Source organism: Peromyscus californicus, unplaced genomic scaffold (assembly GCF_007827085.1).
Source record: "Peromyscus californicus insignis strain IS unplaced genomic scaffold, ASM782708v3 Scaffold_6__1_contigs__length_162567912, whole genome shotgun sequence".
Classification (NCBI taxonomy): Eukaryota; Metazoa; Chordata; class Mammalia; order Rodentia; family Cricetidae; genus Peromyscus; species Peromyscus californicus.
In genome coordinates, this window is record NW_026294584.1 from 26,444,371 (window position 1) to 26,460,596 (window position 16,226).

Sequence of the window (16,226 nt, forward strand, 5' to 3'; positions counted from 1 at the left end):
GGTTATCCTTTACTTTACAGTTAATATCCACTTATGAGTGACTACATACCATGTTTGTTTTTCTGGGTCTAAGTTACCTCACTCCAGATGATTTTTTTTTTTTTAGTTCCATCAATATGCCTTCAGATTTCCAGATGTCATTCTTTTTAACAGCTAAGTAATACTCCATTGTGTAAATGTACTACATTTTCTTTATCCATTCTTTGGTTGACTTTTAAAGCGAAATCTTAATTTCCCAAGCTTTATATATTGGAATTGCAAAAGGTGACAAAATAAAACAAAGAAAGGTAAAAAACTTGATGTTCACTAAATAAATGTTTTTATCCACACATCAGAAGCAGATGAAGCAAATAAAAGCACAGACCCACACAGTTAGAATGAAAATGACTTCCGATTTATGTCTGTCAGCAATATAGATATTTACAAATAACCCATATGAAAATGTAGAAAAGCACATTACATCTCCACACGCCATCCACATTAGCTGCACAAAGCTCAGTGACAGTATTTGCCAGTCTGCAGTTACTTGTACATAGATATCTTGTGCATTAAAAAATAAGTATACATAATTTAAAATAAATTACATTACACAATTTACAAAGAAATATTAACAAAAGATTCACAGACAGTTGCCTCCTTACTCTAGCAAAATAAATATTCAGGTAGTTAAATTAACAAAAGTATACCCACTTAGAGCAATATAATTTAAAGAAAGATTGATTACAAATTTAATAAAATTATACTTTACAGTAATGGCTACTGATATCGTCAAAAATTCTGTGATAAAAAGGGACAGGAAAATGTACTAAAAGAGAGTCTAAATGTTTGATTAAAAAAAAACAAAAACAAAAAACAAATTATCCAGGGAGCTTATTGAGGCCCCAAATTAGGTAATAAATAAATTATACTTAAACAAAGAAAAGAAACCCAAACAACTACAAAACAGAACAATAAAACTTATAGTCAGTTATGTTCTAAGTAAAGTAGGTTTTGGCCCACTGACAAGGTGGCTTGCTTCAGATGTTTCCAGGTTTCTGGTCTGGCTTGACAGAACAGAATAAAAATGCAAATTTAACTCTATTTGTTTAACATTTTTTAATTTAATATTACAGACATAAGCACTTCCCACTGTCTTTGTTACACAAGAATGATTTTTATCATTGCAAATAGCTTATTGATAAAAAAAAAAAAACCAAAAAAGAAATATAAAAACAAAGAAAAAGCCACTTGCTGGGTCCACACCTCAATGTTAGGAGCCCGAATCCCTGACCTGAGCCAGGACATCTGAAGGCAGGAAGGCTGGCAGGGTGGCTGGGTACCATCACAAGGGGAGCAGGGAGAGTCTGTTCTCACACCCAGACTCGACCCTGAGTGCTCAAGCATGCTCTGCAAGAGCTCTTAGAGACTTGTTCAGGGGCTGCTGGCTGCCTCCTCCCTCAGTCTTAAAGGGGAAACTTGACAAAACACATTTGAACTGAACTCGGGAACGTTACAGATAACGAGATTCCAGGACATCTGGCAAGCATGATTTCTGCAAATCTATTCAGACTTGGACTCTCCCTAGAAAGGGGCTCTCTTTTCTGCTCATTAGGGATAGATTTAGACTTTTTCCCTGTTGTGTGAAGTAGGAAGTGAACAAAGATTTAGATGAAAATAGGGGGAATAAGAGGATACTGTCTAGTAACAATGTAAGTACAGACATTGACATCTTCACCCTGAAGACTTTCTTTTTATTCTTCTCTTGGCACGCCACCTACATGGCTCTTCTTTACTCTTTATTCATTGTTTTGATAAGTGCAGTCCACTGAAATAAAAATGTTTACAATCTAATTGACGTTTGTGTTTCAATAGGAAGAGCTAATAAATATGCTTCACTTTTCCTTATCAAATTTTGGGCATATTTAGTGAAGTGTGGTTTGGAGAAAAGTAGACAAGGTTGTAGCAACAAATAGGAGGGTAGAATTAGAGAGACTAGGCAGAGAAAAGCATCACACAGAACCAGGGATACAGTAAGTCAGAGGAGGTAAACATATGTATGGGAAGTGCTGCTCTCTTCCTACAGAAGCAATGACTTTATCTTGAAATATTCAGGGACTTAACAGTTCTGATTAAGCCACTGTGACCATTGCCACCCCTTACAGCATGTTTTGAAAGTTAGAGCCCCTGTGGAAAAAGACTAAGCACACTTAGAATCTATGGTAATGTGTTCCAATGCAAGTGCCTCTCATGAAGCATGGTTTTCTTTTGCATGTCTTAGCAACCTAAGTATACAAATGTCGTTACTAATATTAAGTGCCCAGCTGAGTGTCTTACATGTGATAACTCAATAGATATTTCTTCTTATAAATAATTTGTGCTTTACTATATAAATAATTAAAGACATGCTTTAACGTACTCCTTTTCAATTAGCTTAAGCTACACTCAAAACAGCTTTGAAATAGAGCTTATTTATAGTCAGTATATTGGATGGGCACTGACGAATAGGCAAATCAGTCCCTTTCATGGAATATCAGCCATGCCACACTTCCTGGGGCAGTCCAGCAAAATTCTATAGATGTCTGCATTTGTCCTTTCTTTTTAAAATCCAGGAGAAAATCTCCCCCTTCCCCTCCCTTCTTTCCTTCCTTCCTTCCTTCCTTCCTTCCTTCCTTCCTTCCTCCCTCCTTCCCTCCCTCCCTTCTTCTCTCCCTCTTTACCTCCCTCTATGTCTCCCTCTCCTTTTATTCCTGCCCACAGACTGTTTTGGAAAGGCAAAGGGGTCAACAGAGAAGTTTTACTGTTTACCTCCTGAATTATTGCATGAACCAAGAGAATAAAGTTCTGGTGAAATTCCGGTATTTATTTCCCTATAAACTCAATAAAGCCATCTATACATGATTATAATAACCTACTCTTTGTCCAAACTATCCAAATGGATACATTTTATTTTCCACATTTCTAACAAGAATCCATGTAGTATTGATTTATCCTGATACTGAATACCCAATGTGTCTCCAACATTAATGTAGTGTTTTAAATATAATTATTTATTCATAAACATCTTCCATCTTCACAATATTTTATAACTTTTGATGTCTTAACTTATTTTATTATTATGTCCCAGGTAGGAGAACACTGATTTGTCTTTATAATTAATTGCATTTTATAAAATACCTTAAATGTTGCTTGTGTAAGAAAAAAAATTTATTCCCCATCTCAAGATTGCTAGGTGTTGCCCACATTTCATCAGATTGTTAAAATTTTTCACCTAATCACAATGGATTTTGTTTCAAATATTTTGGACAGACAGAGCTTATTTTAACCAAAGAGATAAACTTGAGGATTATTTGGAAGACCTCTGATTTTTTTTTGTGTGTGTATGTGTGTGTGTGTGTGTGTGTGTGTGTGTGTGTGTGTGTGTGTGTGAGAGAGAGAGAGAGAGAGAGAGAGAGAGAGACAGAGAGAGAGACAGAGAGAGAGAGAGAGAGCAATCACAGGTTTAGAATAACAATATTATTTTTCTTCCTCTTCATGTTTTACCTCAACTAAATCCTTGGCTTAAAGTGAAACTCACCCTCCCATCTGCTCTCTTTGAAATGACATTTATTATCTAAAGCCTTGCATTTGGAATAAATAAGAAACATTATCACATTTTTTCATATTGAATTGTATATAAAGATTTTCGTTTGGGAGATGACAACATCCTCTTACTCAGAATTCTTTTGTAATCTTTGCAGAAAAGGCTGTTCTAATGGACAGCAGAGGGAGCTCATGCTCAGTCTATGAAGGCAAATACCTCACCACCCAAACCACAGTTCCAGCAATACAGACACGTTTAAGATTAAAAACAAAACAAAACAAAACAAAACAAATCAACACAACACAAAACAAAACAAAACCCAAAAGGTGTTTACTGTGTTTTAAAGACTGGAAAGCATAATGGTCCCTATCAGAGGCTAATTGTAGTAGTTACTGCCAGAAATATGTGACTGTTTTTTTTTTCATGTTATAGTTTAACTTCCTTTATAGAAGAAAGGAGATATATCCCATAGTGGCAATTCCTGGGCTATACCAGTGAACATAGAGCCATGTCCGAAGCAATCATAAGTAATGACTATAAATTGTGACCTGTGAGATTAAATCTGGTAGACAGAGAGTAAACAACCTAAAACTAGCAACTATATAATGTAGAGCTAGCTCTAAAAAAGCTCCTAGGGCAGAGGCAGGTGGATCTCTGTGAGTTCGAGGCCAGCCTGGGCTACAGCGTGAGTTCCAGGAAAAGGCACAAAGCTACACAGAGAAACTCTGTCTCGAAAAACCAAACCAAAACAAAACAAAAAACTCCTAGAGTGTAAGGTGGGTCCGCAAACTAAGACATGTAAATATAGCCTGTTGGTTTTTGTTGAAAGGAAGCTGTACTGGAAAACAGTGATGTCACTGTTTTTCCCGCTGAGTATCTTCTCTGGCAACATTGCACAGTCACAGTGTTGTGAGCTCAACTACAGACCTGACTGAGAACATGTCCTGTTTGATCTTCTGCTTAAAAAGCTTGGAACCCTTTCTCTAGATATTTAAGCAAGCTCTGGATGAGATCCTTCACTCTTCTCTTTTTAAATTTTAGGTTTTAACATCATGCTACTTCAGTTTTCAGCCATGAGAAGGGCAAAAGGCCATGACTGGGAAATACGGCCTACCTGACAGAATGCCAACCTCACACGGAGAAAGCAAATTAGGAAGAAAGAAAAGCTCACACCTAACTTTGATTTGTTTTGTTAGAAAAAAATCACTGATACACCATTTTCTCCATGTGCTCAAAATCATGACGACAACCAGTCCTTTTTTCTTTTTTCTTCTTCTTTTTTTTTTTTTTTTTTAAAACAAAGATAACAAATATATAAATCTCATCAGAAACAGCCTTCCAAGAGCAATTGCAACCCAACCAGGGGGTTCCACCTTTGGGAGGCTGATGGTTAGGGATTTCAGCACTTGAACTCTTGCCATGTTGTCAATTTCATAGTGGCCGTAGTGAGAAGGGAGAGTGCAGACAGCAGATGTCATAGCAGATTCGATCCTGTTACCATCAAGACTGAACTAACTCTCTTCAGAGAACAAAAGCTTGCAAATGTCTCCACAGCACTCTTGGCACAGATGTCTTCATCCCATATGAAAAGAGGCAGTTTCTATGGCAACACTGGTTAAGGGCCTATCATGCTGCACTAATATAGTGCAAAATGTGCCTTCCATATAGCAAAAAAGATGTAGGCAACCAGTGTGAAATTAGGGAAAGTAGAAATGTATTAACACAAGCATATTTGTTTTCTAGACAATAACTGCTATAAAATACCGAACTTGAGGATTCTGTCTTCTAAGGTCCTAGTACATGTCCAGCATTCATACATTGGAGAGAGACAAGAATAGTCTTATAAAAACAGTTTGTCTCTGAAATGCAGGCCAATAAAAGCTACCATCAACCATGAAGATGCTAAATTGTTCAATGGGTTCTTCATCTAGCATAGGGCTTATGTCTTCTTTACTGTTAAAAGTTGATTATTAACAAGTATATAAGATGACATCATATTGTAAGTCATTTGATTGAGTATACATGTTGTTATACTTAAGTGTAGAATTGAAAAGCCTTCATTATGAACTCTTCATGCTAGAAAGTTCTGTGGGTTAGTGCTGTAAGCAGTCTTGCATCTGGCTTCCAAATTGGCCAATTTCCTCACTGCTTTTTAGAAACCAAAAGTGTTTTTTTTTTCCAATTGGTGGATTTCTGAAAAGATGATACAAAACTCTCAAGACACAACATGCATTCCACTTCATCTCCTAGAATTCTCAAGGTTGACTCTATATGTCAGTGGCACTGTCTTGAATGTTCCCAGTGGGAGTAGGGCTTTCTCCTTTTTTTCTTAATGATAGTGTTCATAACAGTTAAAGTGAATTATAATTCATAATTTGAATACTGGCACTGTGGCCCCTGGATGTCTACTCAAAGGCAAAAGGCCAAGCTTGGTTGTTTCCAGGAATATTCAATGTTACATATCGGCGTCTCCATCATATGCTAAGGTTAAAGGTTTGAGGCGGTTGTTTTGTCGTCTTTGGGGTTTCTTTGGCTTTTTGCTGTAGGAAATTCAGGAAACATTGAAGAAAGAAAGTCAGCCTTTCATGTTAAGTATTATTGCTTTAAATTAAAAAGCATTTACAAAATGGTAAATCTAAGTTGCCTATTTTCCACACTGCCTTTTAGAATATGACTTTGTGGTCTTTTTGAGTTTCACAGTTCCAAGAGGCTGTGTTAGGGTATTTAACTATTTTGTAAAAGCCAAATTAATCAGTTTCTTAGTTGATAACAATAGAAGTGATGATATAGTATATTTTGAGTTTGTTCAGGAACTTTTATAAATAATGTACATTTACAAATACAGTTAAATAAGATTAAGAATTATCATAATGTCTTCCTCTAGGGAAAAACTCAATATAAAAATATATATTACATACCATTCATGAAAAGCAACATTCTATGTCATTTATTCATGAGAAAAATCTTTTAAAAAAATGACCTAGAACAGTCCTGACTCATTTCCGCAATCTGAATGACTCAGACATGGAAATCAGATTTCAGGCTCTCTAATCTTAAAGTTTATGTTTGAAATTCAGAACTTTGTGTGAACATGCAGTGAGTACATCATATGCATTCCACACACACTAGTCTGTTCCTGTGTCTGGCAACTGAAAGGGTTTTCTTTGAAATAACAATCATATATATCCTTCTAGATTCTGAAATATTTAAAAACTCACCAAGCTAGATAAATCATGGAGACAATGAAGACTAACAGCACAATTGCCCCTGCTGCGACACCATAAACCCAGGTCTTTAGTCTCCCATCTAAGAAGAACAGATATTAGTTATTAGTTTACATTAATCTAGATCATATATGACAGGTTTGAGCTGTGACCCATGATCAGTCATATATGACCAGTTCTGTTCAAGACTCAATTTGAGTTATTTCCTAGCACCATTACCACTAATGTAGAGCAGTTACTAGGAGTTAGGCAGCAAGGCATTCAAGGGGAATTAGCAATGGAAACAGTTGAAAAGCAAACAAATTGTGTTTATGCTCAGATGCTGAGTTCAAGTTTAAACCCTTTATATGAAATCTTATCTCAAATTCATTATGTGCATTGTTCTATTCACATATGCTTTGACTTTTCCACCTATTTCAGGCATGGTATATTTAAAAGATAAAAAATAATGCAGCTTTTGAGCAATTCATAAAACCTGGAGTGGATGCCAGTGGGTATTTGACAATTCACTGTGATTTCAACAGTTTTGTACCAGATGAAACTTAACATACTTACTATTTGTTTAGTAAATAAATCTTTTATCTCATCTATACTTGTACTGTGCTTTGACAATTAATAGAATTTGCAGAGATAATCACATAAAATAACATAGGAAAGGATTTTTAAATGTCCCTTTGCAAACTTTTCTGATATGTGCAATCACAGGTGGCAGACATTATTCTAGTTCAGTTTTGGGACTTCTTCATCCTTGAAGCATTAGGCTCTGAGTAAACTTCAAACATGCGTTGCTCGGGATGATATTGCCTAACTTAATCTGATGCTAACATTAGCATACATAGTCTGTATCTACATTTAAGCATGTAGTCAATATGTACATACAAGCATGCAGAAAATACTCATATCATGATATGATATGAGTATGAAAATTAGATGCTGACAAAAATGACCCTATGGAGACTTAACAAATATTTGAAAAGTATCAAATGCTGATTAGTACAAGGTATGTTGTTCATTAGAGGTCCAGTTGTTGGAAATAAATTCAGCTAATACTCCAAAAATCACTTCCTTTTAAACCTGGAGATTTAAAAAGTGTTTTTTCCTTGTTTCTTCTCTCTCTCTCTCTCTCTCTCTCTCTCTCTCTCTCTCTCTCTCTCTCTTTCTTTTTTGAATGAGTTTAAAATCAAAAGGTCTCTTCTACTACTAGGCTTCTTTGCTGTGAATATTACTTAACAAATATTCAAAAACAAAGAATGTCTTTAGTCAGAATATGTACCTCTTTACTATTTTAATATATTCATTTTGGGGGAAATTATTAAACAAAGTGGAAGGAATACTTGTATTTAAATTGAGAAAAGTTGTTCTCATTTGTGGAGATCTGCTTAAGGTCAAAATTGCTAAATGATAATTTGTTCTCCTGACTTGGAAAGGAGAGTTTCTACCATTTTTACAGACAAATCAGCTTTTCAAAATTCAATTGTATTTTCAGCTAAGAATCCAATAAAAGCAGTGATTATATGGATAAAGGTAATCACCCAGATATTTAAAACACCTTCAAAATTCAATATTGGTTCTTTCATAAGGGAAATACTTTTACTTAACGGATCATAAACAGAGGAATGCTAGATATGCAAATTTCTTCTTTCATTTCTCATGTTTCTAATGGAATTATGTAGTTAATTATGTCTAGCTTGGCATGGATCTTCTCCATGGTGAGAAAGAAAGAGGCAGATTCCATGTTGTGTGTGGAGCACTAGTGGGGCACTTTATGTACCTGGAGACAGGAGTGTACTATCTATTCCAGTTAGAGAGAAAGTGTGCAAAGTAGAGAGTAGCACTTCTTCAAGCCTGCAGGCTTATGCCCGTGTTGGATTCAAGTCCTTTCCTGGATATAGTAAGAGTGTCTATTGTAACATGACAATGGTCTGGTCAGCATCCAAGTTTGGATCATTCCATCAAGAAAGGAAGGCTCCATTACTACCTCTGTATATTTGCACTACTATGGATTCTGAGGCATCTGTGAACACCAACTTTGGGGATGCTACTTATTGTTCTACCATCCGAGTGCCCTTGGCATGGAACTGCAATTGTCATGCTCTTTGTGAATGTTTACACCACAGACTCTGTATATTAAGCTGAAAACTCCAAATGTCTTTATAGTCTTATTTGTCCTTGTTGTAAGTGAAAACACATTTTTCCTAATTATTTTCATTATTACATAGCTTTATTCAATGTTTATTTATTATACTTACAACTTTAGGTCTAGGTTTTAGATAAGTGATATCAATATTAATTTTTTTTCTGAAGAAAGTAATTTTATTTCTATGTATTTGGGACATGGGTATTTCTTTCAACAAGGAAAGTAAAATGACATAAAGATAGCTGCAATGTTAAAATGAGTAAATGGGTTAAGAAATAATCATTAATTTGAAAATGCTTCGTTATTAAAAAAATCTTGTGGCATTGTTATTGATGGAATGTCTAAGTAAAGAATTTTGTGTTCAGTGTCTGGTTGCTTCACCTGGTCCAAAGGGCTGTAGAAACCAGGTCCTGCCCCGTCCTGCTGGGTTAGTGGAGGGTTGGGTCGGGTGAACTGCCCGACTGGTTTTCACGTCTCCTCTTTTGTCCTCCACAGTGGGAATCACCACCACTGGGATAAGTGTACATTGCTCAAGGGTGCTGTTGGAGGACATGACTTCAGTGTACCCTTCTTCACAACGACATGCCTTCATCTGCAGGAGAACAGGGAGGTTTATATTCCATCCAAGATGAGATGCAATCTTGGAAACCATAACTAAGCTTATTCAGAAAAGGAGCACTAGGAAACATTTTTAAGAGAATTTACAACATGCAATTTTCATCTTAGCTACGTTAACTCCGCCTCCCCATGCTACTGTGCAAAGTCATTCTAGAGGTAAATAAATGAAGTGCATCGAGAGTTGTCCACATAGTTAAAAAGAAATGCTTAGAAGTGGATCATTCCTGCCTCCAGTCAAGGCTTTTTTAGGACTGCACCAGAGACAGCAGGGTGATAAATGATGGAGGTAGCTTGTCCATCTTAATGAATGTGCACATACCTCACTACAGTATGAGTGGGGTTGGCTACAGGGTGGGTTACAAGACCTGTCAGCATCAGGCTGGCTCACCACCAAGCAGCCACCTGCAGAACAGAAAATCATATTTTAACAAATGGTTCCTCTTGGTGTGATAAACATATATATTGTTATAGACTTGTCTTGGAAGTTTGAACCACTTTGGAAGTTCCAAGAAGTTCTGGACTTTCAAAACAGCTGGCTAACCTCCATCACTTTCATTAGTAACTTGGGACTTTGTACCCAGATGACAGCATTATGGCTTGTGCTTCTTAAGTATCCAAGACACACTGCCAAGGGCCTGATTTTGTAGCTGCTATTTTTGAAACACTACTTTCATATAACCTCTTTCCGATAATGGCCAGAAAAAAAATAGGTCATATAACCTATTTCCTCAAGCCAAGCCCAGCAATTGAAAAACAAAACCAAAAGAGATTTCATTTTATTTTATAGTTAAATACTTTTCTTGGCTACTCAAAATGGTAGCTTTCACATCCCTCAAAGCAACTTTTCAATTTATTTGACCATTACACAAAGGTGTTTATTATAATACATATTTATTTTTAAGGAAAATCACGATTCTTGTTGTTAACTCCAGATATTTATGGTTGCTGGGAAGAAGACCAATGTAACTAGCAAGTCTTTTGCTTGAGCTATTTTCCAACTTGCCATTGAAATTAATTCTTCTAGTTTATTTCTCTCGTACAATACATACTGTGCATTGCCTGGTGTTGCACTTTAAAGATGGAAGCAGTTGCCCTAAAGAAACAATATTGGTGATATAGGTGTGACTCATAGTTTCAAACTATACATACTCAGCTTAACAAAACTTTAGCCAAACAAATGATTTTCCTTATTGAGCTCATAGTCTTTGGGATTCAATCCAGGTTCCCATCATCAATTCTTTTTTTTCTTTTAATCTTATAAATGCCTTTTAAAAAAGGTTTTTATTCATTCATTCTTTCATATTTAAAAATACAGCAACATAAATAAAATAAGATAAAACAAAAACTATCACATCACAAAAGCAGTTAGTCATTGCAAGGTAATTGCAGTTTAGTGAGCATACTATCTATTACTACACATGTGAAGAGAAAAGAAAGCAGTCCCATGGCTTTCTTACAGAGGTGATCTATCAATTAAAGCAATTGATCCACATAGATAATGTACTTTACATTTGTTTTCATAGAGAAAACCATCTAAACGGTGGAAGAAGAATGCATCTAGAGTTTATCATAAGTCATTTCACATTGACTTCTGGGCAACAGACAAAAAGAATTGTGTATACACTTGATTGTATTGAAAATAAATTTAAAATGTGATTTATACTGATGACTTTAAATTTCAACTTAACGTTGATTTGGGGAATAGTCTCAGTTGCAGTAGGAAAACAATAGTGTTAGAAGTAAAAGCAGACAGATACTATTTGCCTCTATATTTGCAAAAAACCTTCTATCAAGTAGAACCTTTTAGGAAACTATTAATTTCCTTCAGAATCACTTCAAGAATGACACATTCCTTCCCCGGATCTGAGCTAAGTGAATGACATTTGAAGCACCTGGTTTGGAATGGCTATACTTCTCTGTTTGTGCTTTTTATCACCCATTCCTCTTAGAATGGAGTTTGGGTTGATTGCTTTCCTTCACCAAATAATACTGGTGAGACTGCAAAGAGCTTCCTGGTAGGAGGGTTTTCTACTATATATTATATGTCCACTGGGAGATGCTATTATCAAAGGTTTCTTGGTATAGCTTTTATTCATGAAAAATCCTGTCTTCATAAGAATATAATTTGACATTCTGTTCTGGCTTTCATAGGGAAGAAATAAGTAATTAGGTTTCAATAAACCTGGGTCACTTGAAATTCAATATAAAAATTGATGTTTTCCAAGAAGCACATTGATCCTGGCTGGGTCCTATGATCTCACTGTATATATGAAAGTTAAATCACAAATGATTTACTCAGGGGCACCCCGATGCATACCACTTTGCTTTGCTTGCAGAAGAGTTGAAACAAGAGGCCCAAGTCACAGGTACCTGGGCAGCTGACAGTCAACAGCCATCCTGCCTCTGATATGGAGATTCCTAACAACTAAATTATTTTAAAATGATAATTAAGGAAAAACATTTTAAATTTGTGTTTATGTGTCTGAAGTTGAGGTTCTGTCTCTGACCTTGATTTTTTCCCTATGAAATTTGCAGGCTATTCAATACATATTCAGCCTGAATTTTTCCCTTTAATAGGTGTTTGGAATGAGCTCTTGACTTCACTGAGCTCATACAAAGAACTTGTAAATTAAAGGATTCTACTGGAGCTATCTTTGAAAAATCTTCCTTTGATTTTCTTCTTTGGAAGTATAATAGTTGTTTGTGATGGGGACATAGCAAATGTCCCTCTCAGATGCCCTGGGTTTGAATTTACTGATAAATCTTTCTTATTAATCAACAAAATGACTTAATAATAGCTTTGATAATTCAGGTAGATTGTGTTAATATATACATACTACCTTGATCTGTATCATCTTCAAAGCATACAATTATGATTTTCTTTGTATATAGTAATTTGTTAATGTACAAAATTTCTAGGGAAAAATCAGGAAATCACTTATATTCATTTATTAGTATTGAGCAGTATTTCAAATAAATATATTCTAATGTCCAAAGGTAATAGGTAAGAGAGAATGTGACATATTTTAAAATAAAACAATTTGTCACTGGTCACCACACATGTGTACAACACAAATTTCTTGATTCCAACAATGTGTTAACAATTGAATGTCCTCCAGAATTCAACTACATATGTGTTACAGGAATAAATTCAGAAAAACAAGATATTGATGGTTTACCTGTTACATTTACACCATCTGACCTTTGACACCAGACTGTTCGAGAGGAGCCCTTCCAAGCACTCGCCATCCACTTATACTCGTAGCACTGTCCATCTGCAGGCATAGAGTAAGCACTGATGTTTCATTACTCAGGATCATCATGAGAGAGTATTACTAATGAATGTATGAACAAGTGAAAGGTGACATGAAGTCTATTGCTGAGGATGACAATGTCAATGATCTGTCTAGAAGTTGCAAGAAAAAATTTGATAAAACTGCAGTTGTTAACATAGGTCCCTACTAATGTCCCCACTAATCTGTCCTGCTATTGTGACAGATCCTGGACATGTAATTTATGGTTTACTGTGGTGATATATTATGTACCCTAATAAAATTTGCCTGAAGATTGGAGAACAGAACAAGCCACTAGATTAAACATAGATGTCAGGCAGTGGTGGCACACACCTTTAATCCTAGTACTCGTGAGGCAGAGATCCATCAGGATCTCTGCGAGTTCAAAGCCACACGAGATTGACTCAGTCTAGGAGAGAAAACAGAGCCAGGCAGTGGTGGCACACACCTCTAATCCTAGTACTGGGAAGCACACATGTCTTTTATCCCAGGAAGTGAAGACTGGTCAGAAAAAGGTATATAAGACATGAGGAGACAGGAACTAAAGGCTTTTCGGCAGAAGCATCCCTTTCAGCTGGAAGCTTTTTCAGGCTAAGGAGTCCTAGAGGTAAGATGTGGCTTTTTCCTTTGTATCTCTGATCTTTCAGCATCTATCCCAATATCTGGCACCAGGATTTTATTAAAAGACTGTTTAGAATTCATGTTACAGTTTACTTCCAAAGTTTTAAACTTTTTTTTATACACTGGAACATGGAACATATGGATAAATTCAGAAAGTAACTAACTGTAAAATATATTCAATTATTTATCATTGATAATAATTGAATTCTAACAAAGATTACCATTTAGCCATACTTGCTTTAGTTTTCATTTGCTTGATCATCAAAAAAATGAGTTAAGAACTTGTTACTGTATAACATCATTTTGTGATCCTATCCAGTCAATATCATTCTGAGGCAAATATACTGCTTTCTACATTGTTTTTAGTTTTTACTATATACATATGCATATCTTATTTAATATTAATGAATAAGATTAATACTTTATTCAAATTAACATTTTATTCAGTATTACGGTTTCACAGTCCATTGTGTTTTATATGTAATTCAGGACTTTATTTGTCATTGTTACCGATAAACTATCTGAATGTGATTTATAATGTAGATCTAGTCAATTAATTTTAACTGACACAAAGAATTGCATTGTATCATGTATTACAATTTATTCAGTGTTTTCTTTGGTCATGTTATTTTAAATTATTGCCATTAAAAATGCCTTGTTGGTCATCCCAGAGGCAAGTATATTGGTGCTTTTTTTACTTATAACTATCTAGAAGAGAAATCTCTGGTATAACTGTAGACAGCAGAGTCTTTGCTAAATACTGTCCATCTTTGTGCACTACAAGGCAAACATTTGAACATCCAACTGTAGTAGTGGTTCTATTGCTCTGTCTCTCTTTACACACAGGAAGACTTAGAATAACACATTTATTTTTAACCAGTCTTGGGTGTATGAAAGTCTGTCTTATCATAGTAAAATAAATTCTTGATAACTAAAGTTATCAAACAGTTTAAAGAATGTTTTGGATGTCGTCTAATCGAAGTGACTTCTTTCTGTTTTATTTCTTATTGACACCCATGTTTTTACTCACTAAAATGAAGGAGTTATTAATTTTAAGTAGTGAGCATCAATGTATGCACCAGGAAGCCCAGGCTGTCTTGATGTCCCAGCAGAGAGTGAACCTCTGTTCCATGTTCAACTACATATCTGAGTATAAGGCTGGGTTTGCTCTATGATTCTCCATCCTTTCCTACTAGAGTGATTGCTTCATTATTGGCAAGTAATTCTACCAGTGCTTAGATAGTGTGAGTCATAAGAAAAGGCCATTGAAATCTCCTGGCCTTTTCTCATAATTTTTGTTTTCAAAAAATTTCTTGGCTCTTTTTTTTCTTAATACCTGCAAACGAACCATGGGATCCACTTAATTGCCTTAAAAACCCGTTGAAATCTTATGGAATTTGTAGGTAAATGCATGTCAAATTCCTGGGTGCCACTGCAGATAGTCATTTCTGAAATGGTTCACTACATCAATGTTTTAGTCTTTTAGTCACTTCCATTGGGATTTTATGGTTTTTCAATACATATCTTGCTCCACTTTTGTTAGATGTAGGTACAGCTTAAGTATAGTTTTTTTTTTTCTAGTAAAGATTTTATTATTGAATTTTCCTGGAAAATAAAGACTAATTATTTTAATGTTAGTTTAAAAAATTATGTTTCTAAACTTTCTTTTTACTTCCAAATACTTATATATTTGAGTGAATTAATATGTACATTTTCTCCCAAGTTTGACTTACAGATTTTTGTTGTACATGGGCACCCAGTCACATTTTATGCTGTATTAAATGTGAATATAAATTAAATACATTTGAATTTGTACTAGTTAAAGCATCCATGGCACAACTTTTCTGTTACTGTTGATAAATTAATAATACCTTAAGTTATCTTCATTTACATTTTTATGTTTATTAGTAAACTTCTTTATAGAATTTTTTTCCAAACAGTTTTCTATTTTTAGTAATGCAAATTTGCTTTCTTTTCTTTACCTCTTTGCTATGCAGTGGCCATTTTCTTCCTTTGTCATAGTGTGGGGTGTTTACCCACCAACCCCACAGTTCCCCAGAGTTTTCTTGAGTTCGAGCAGCAGGAAATATTAGATAGAAGGATTTAGATTGTGGAGATAAACAGAAAATAAAGGATAGCCTCAAGAGGACCTGGAACCTGTTCCAACAAGCCCTGACTGTCTCTGCCCCAGGGTTTTTATAGAGACGCCAAGGGGTGGAGCAAAAGACCTCCTCCCCCAGCACAGCCAAGTGCAGACCCTCTCAGACACCTGCACTCAGGCCCATGGTCCTAATCATCCTCTCTATGTGGACCTGCTGGGTAAAGACACGAGGAACCTGAAAATGGGCTCCCACATCATAGAAGATACACTGTTATTTCTGTTGACTGTCTATTTTCTCTGCTTAATTCAATTTGTATTTATCTATATAGGCTGCATACCACTTCCTTTTTCCTGATTTTTAAAATTTAATTAAAATAAAATTATTGCATTTTTACTATTCGTCTTTTCTATTGAAAAACCTCCCATTTCCCCATTCTCCCACTCGCCAAATTCATGGTCTCTTTTTTTTTCCTTGAGTTTTTATCCTCACATATCTACTTCCTCTTAAAAAATAAAATTTCTTGATTTAAATATGCAGCTTCTTTTTGCTCTTCCCCACATATGTGACCATGCAAGGTCTCTGAGTCTCCTCCAAACACTTCTTTCTCCCCTAATAGCTTACAGGGGCAATCTTCGTGGCTTCCAGGTTTTGCTCATGTGTGTAGGAGAGGAT

The 16,226-nt window shown here is 35.4% G+C and overlaps 1 protein-coding gene across 1 annotated transcript in view; it reads right to left on the bottom strand.

Annotated features, from left to right (window-relative positions):
* Positions 1–372: 372 nt before the first annotated feature.
* Positions 373–16,226, bottom strand: part of Thsd7a (thrombospondin type 1 domain containing 7A) — a 399,677-nt gene continuing 383,823 nt past the window's right edge. Inside the window, exons 24-28 of the mRNA XM_052722143.1 lie at positions 12,718–12,813; positions 9,858–9,940; positions 9,302–9,512; positions 6,778–6,865; positions 373–6,099 (exon numbers count right to left, since the gene is read on the bottom strand). Of these exons, the coding sequence (XP_052578103.1) occupies positions 6,015–6,099; positions 6,778–6,865; positions 9,302–9,512; positions 9,858–9,940; positions 12,718–12,813 (563 nt within the window). The 3' untranslated portion in view covers positions 373–6,014. The remainder of the gene's footprint in view (positions 6,100–6,777; positions 6,866–9,301; positions 9,513–9,857; positions 9,941–12,717; positions 12,814–16,226) is intronic.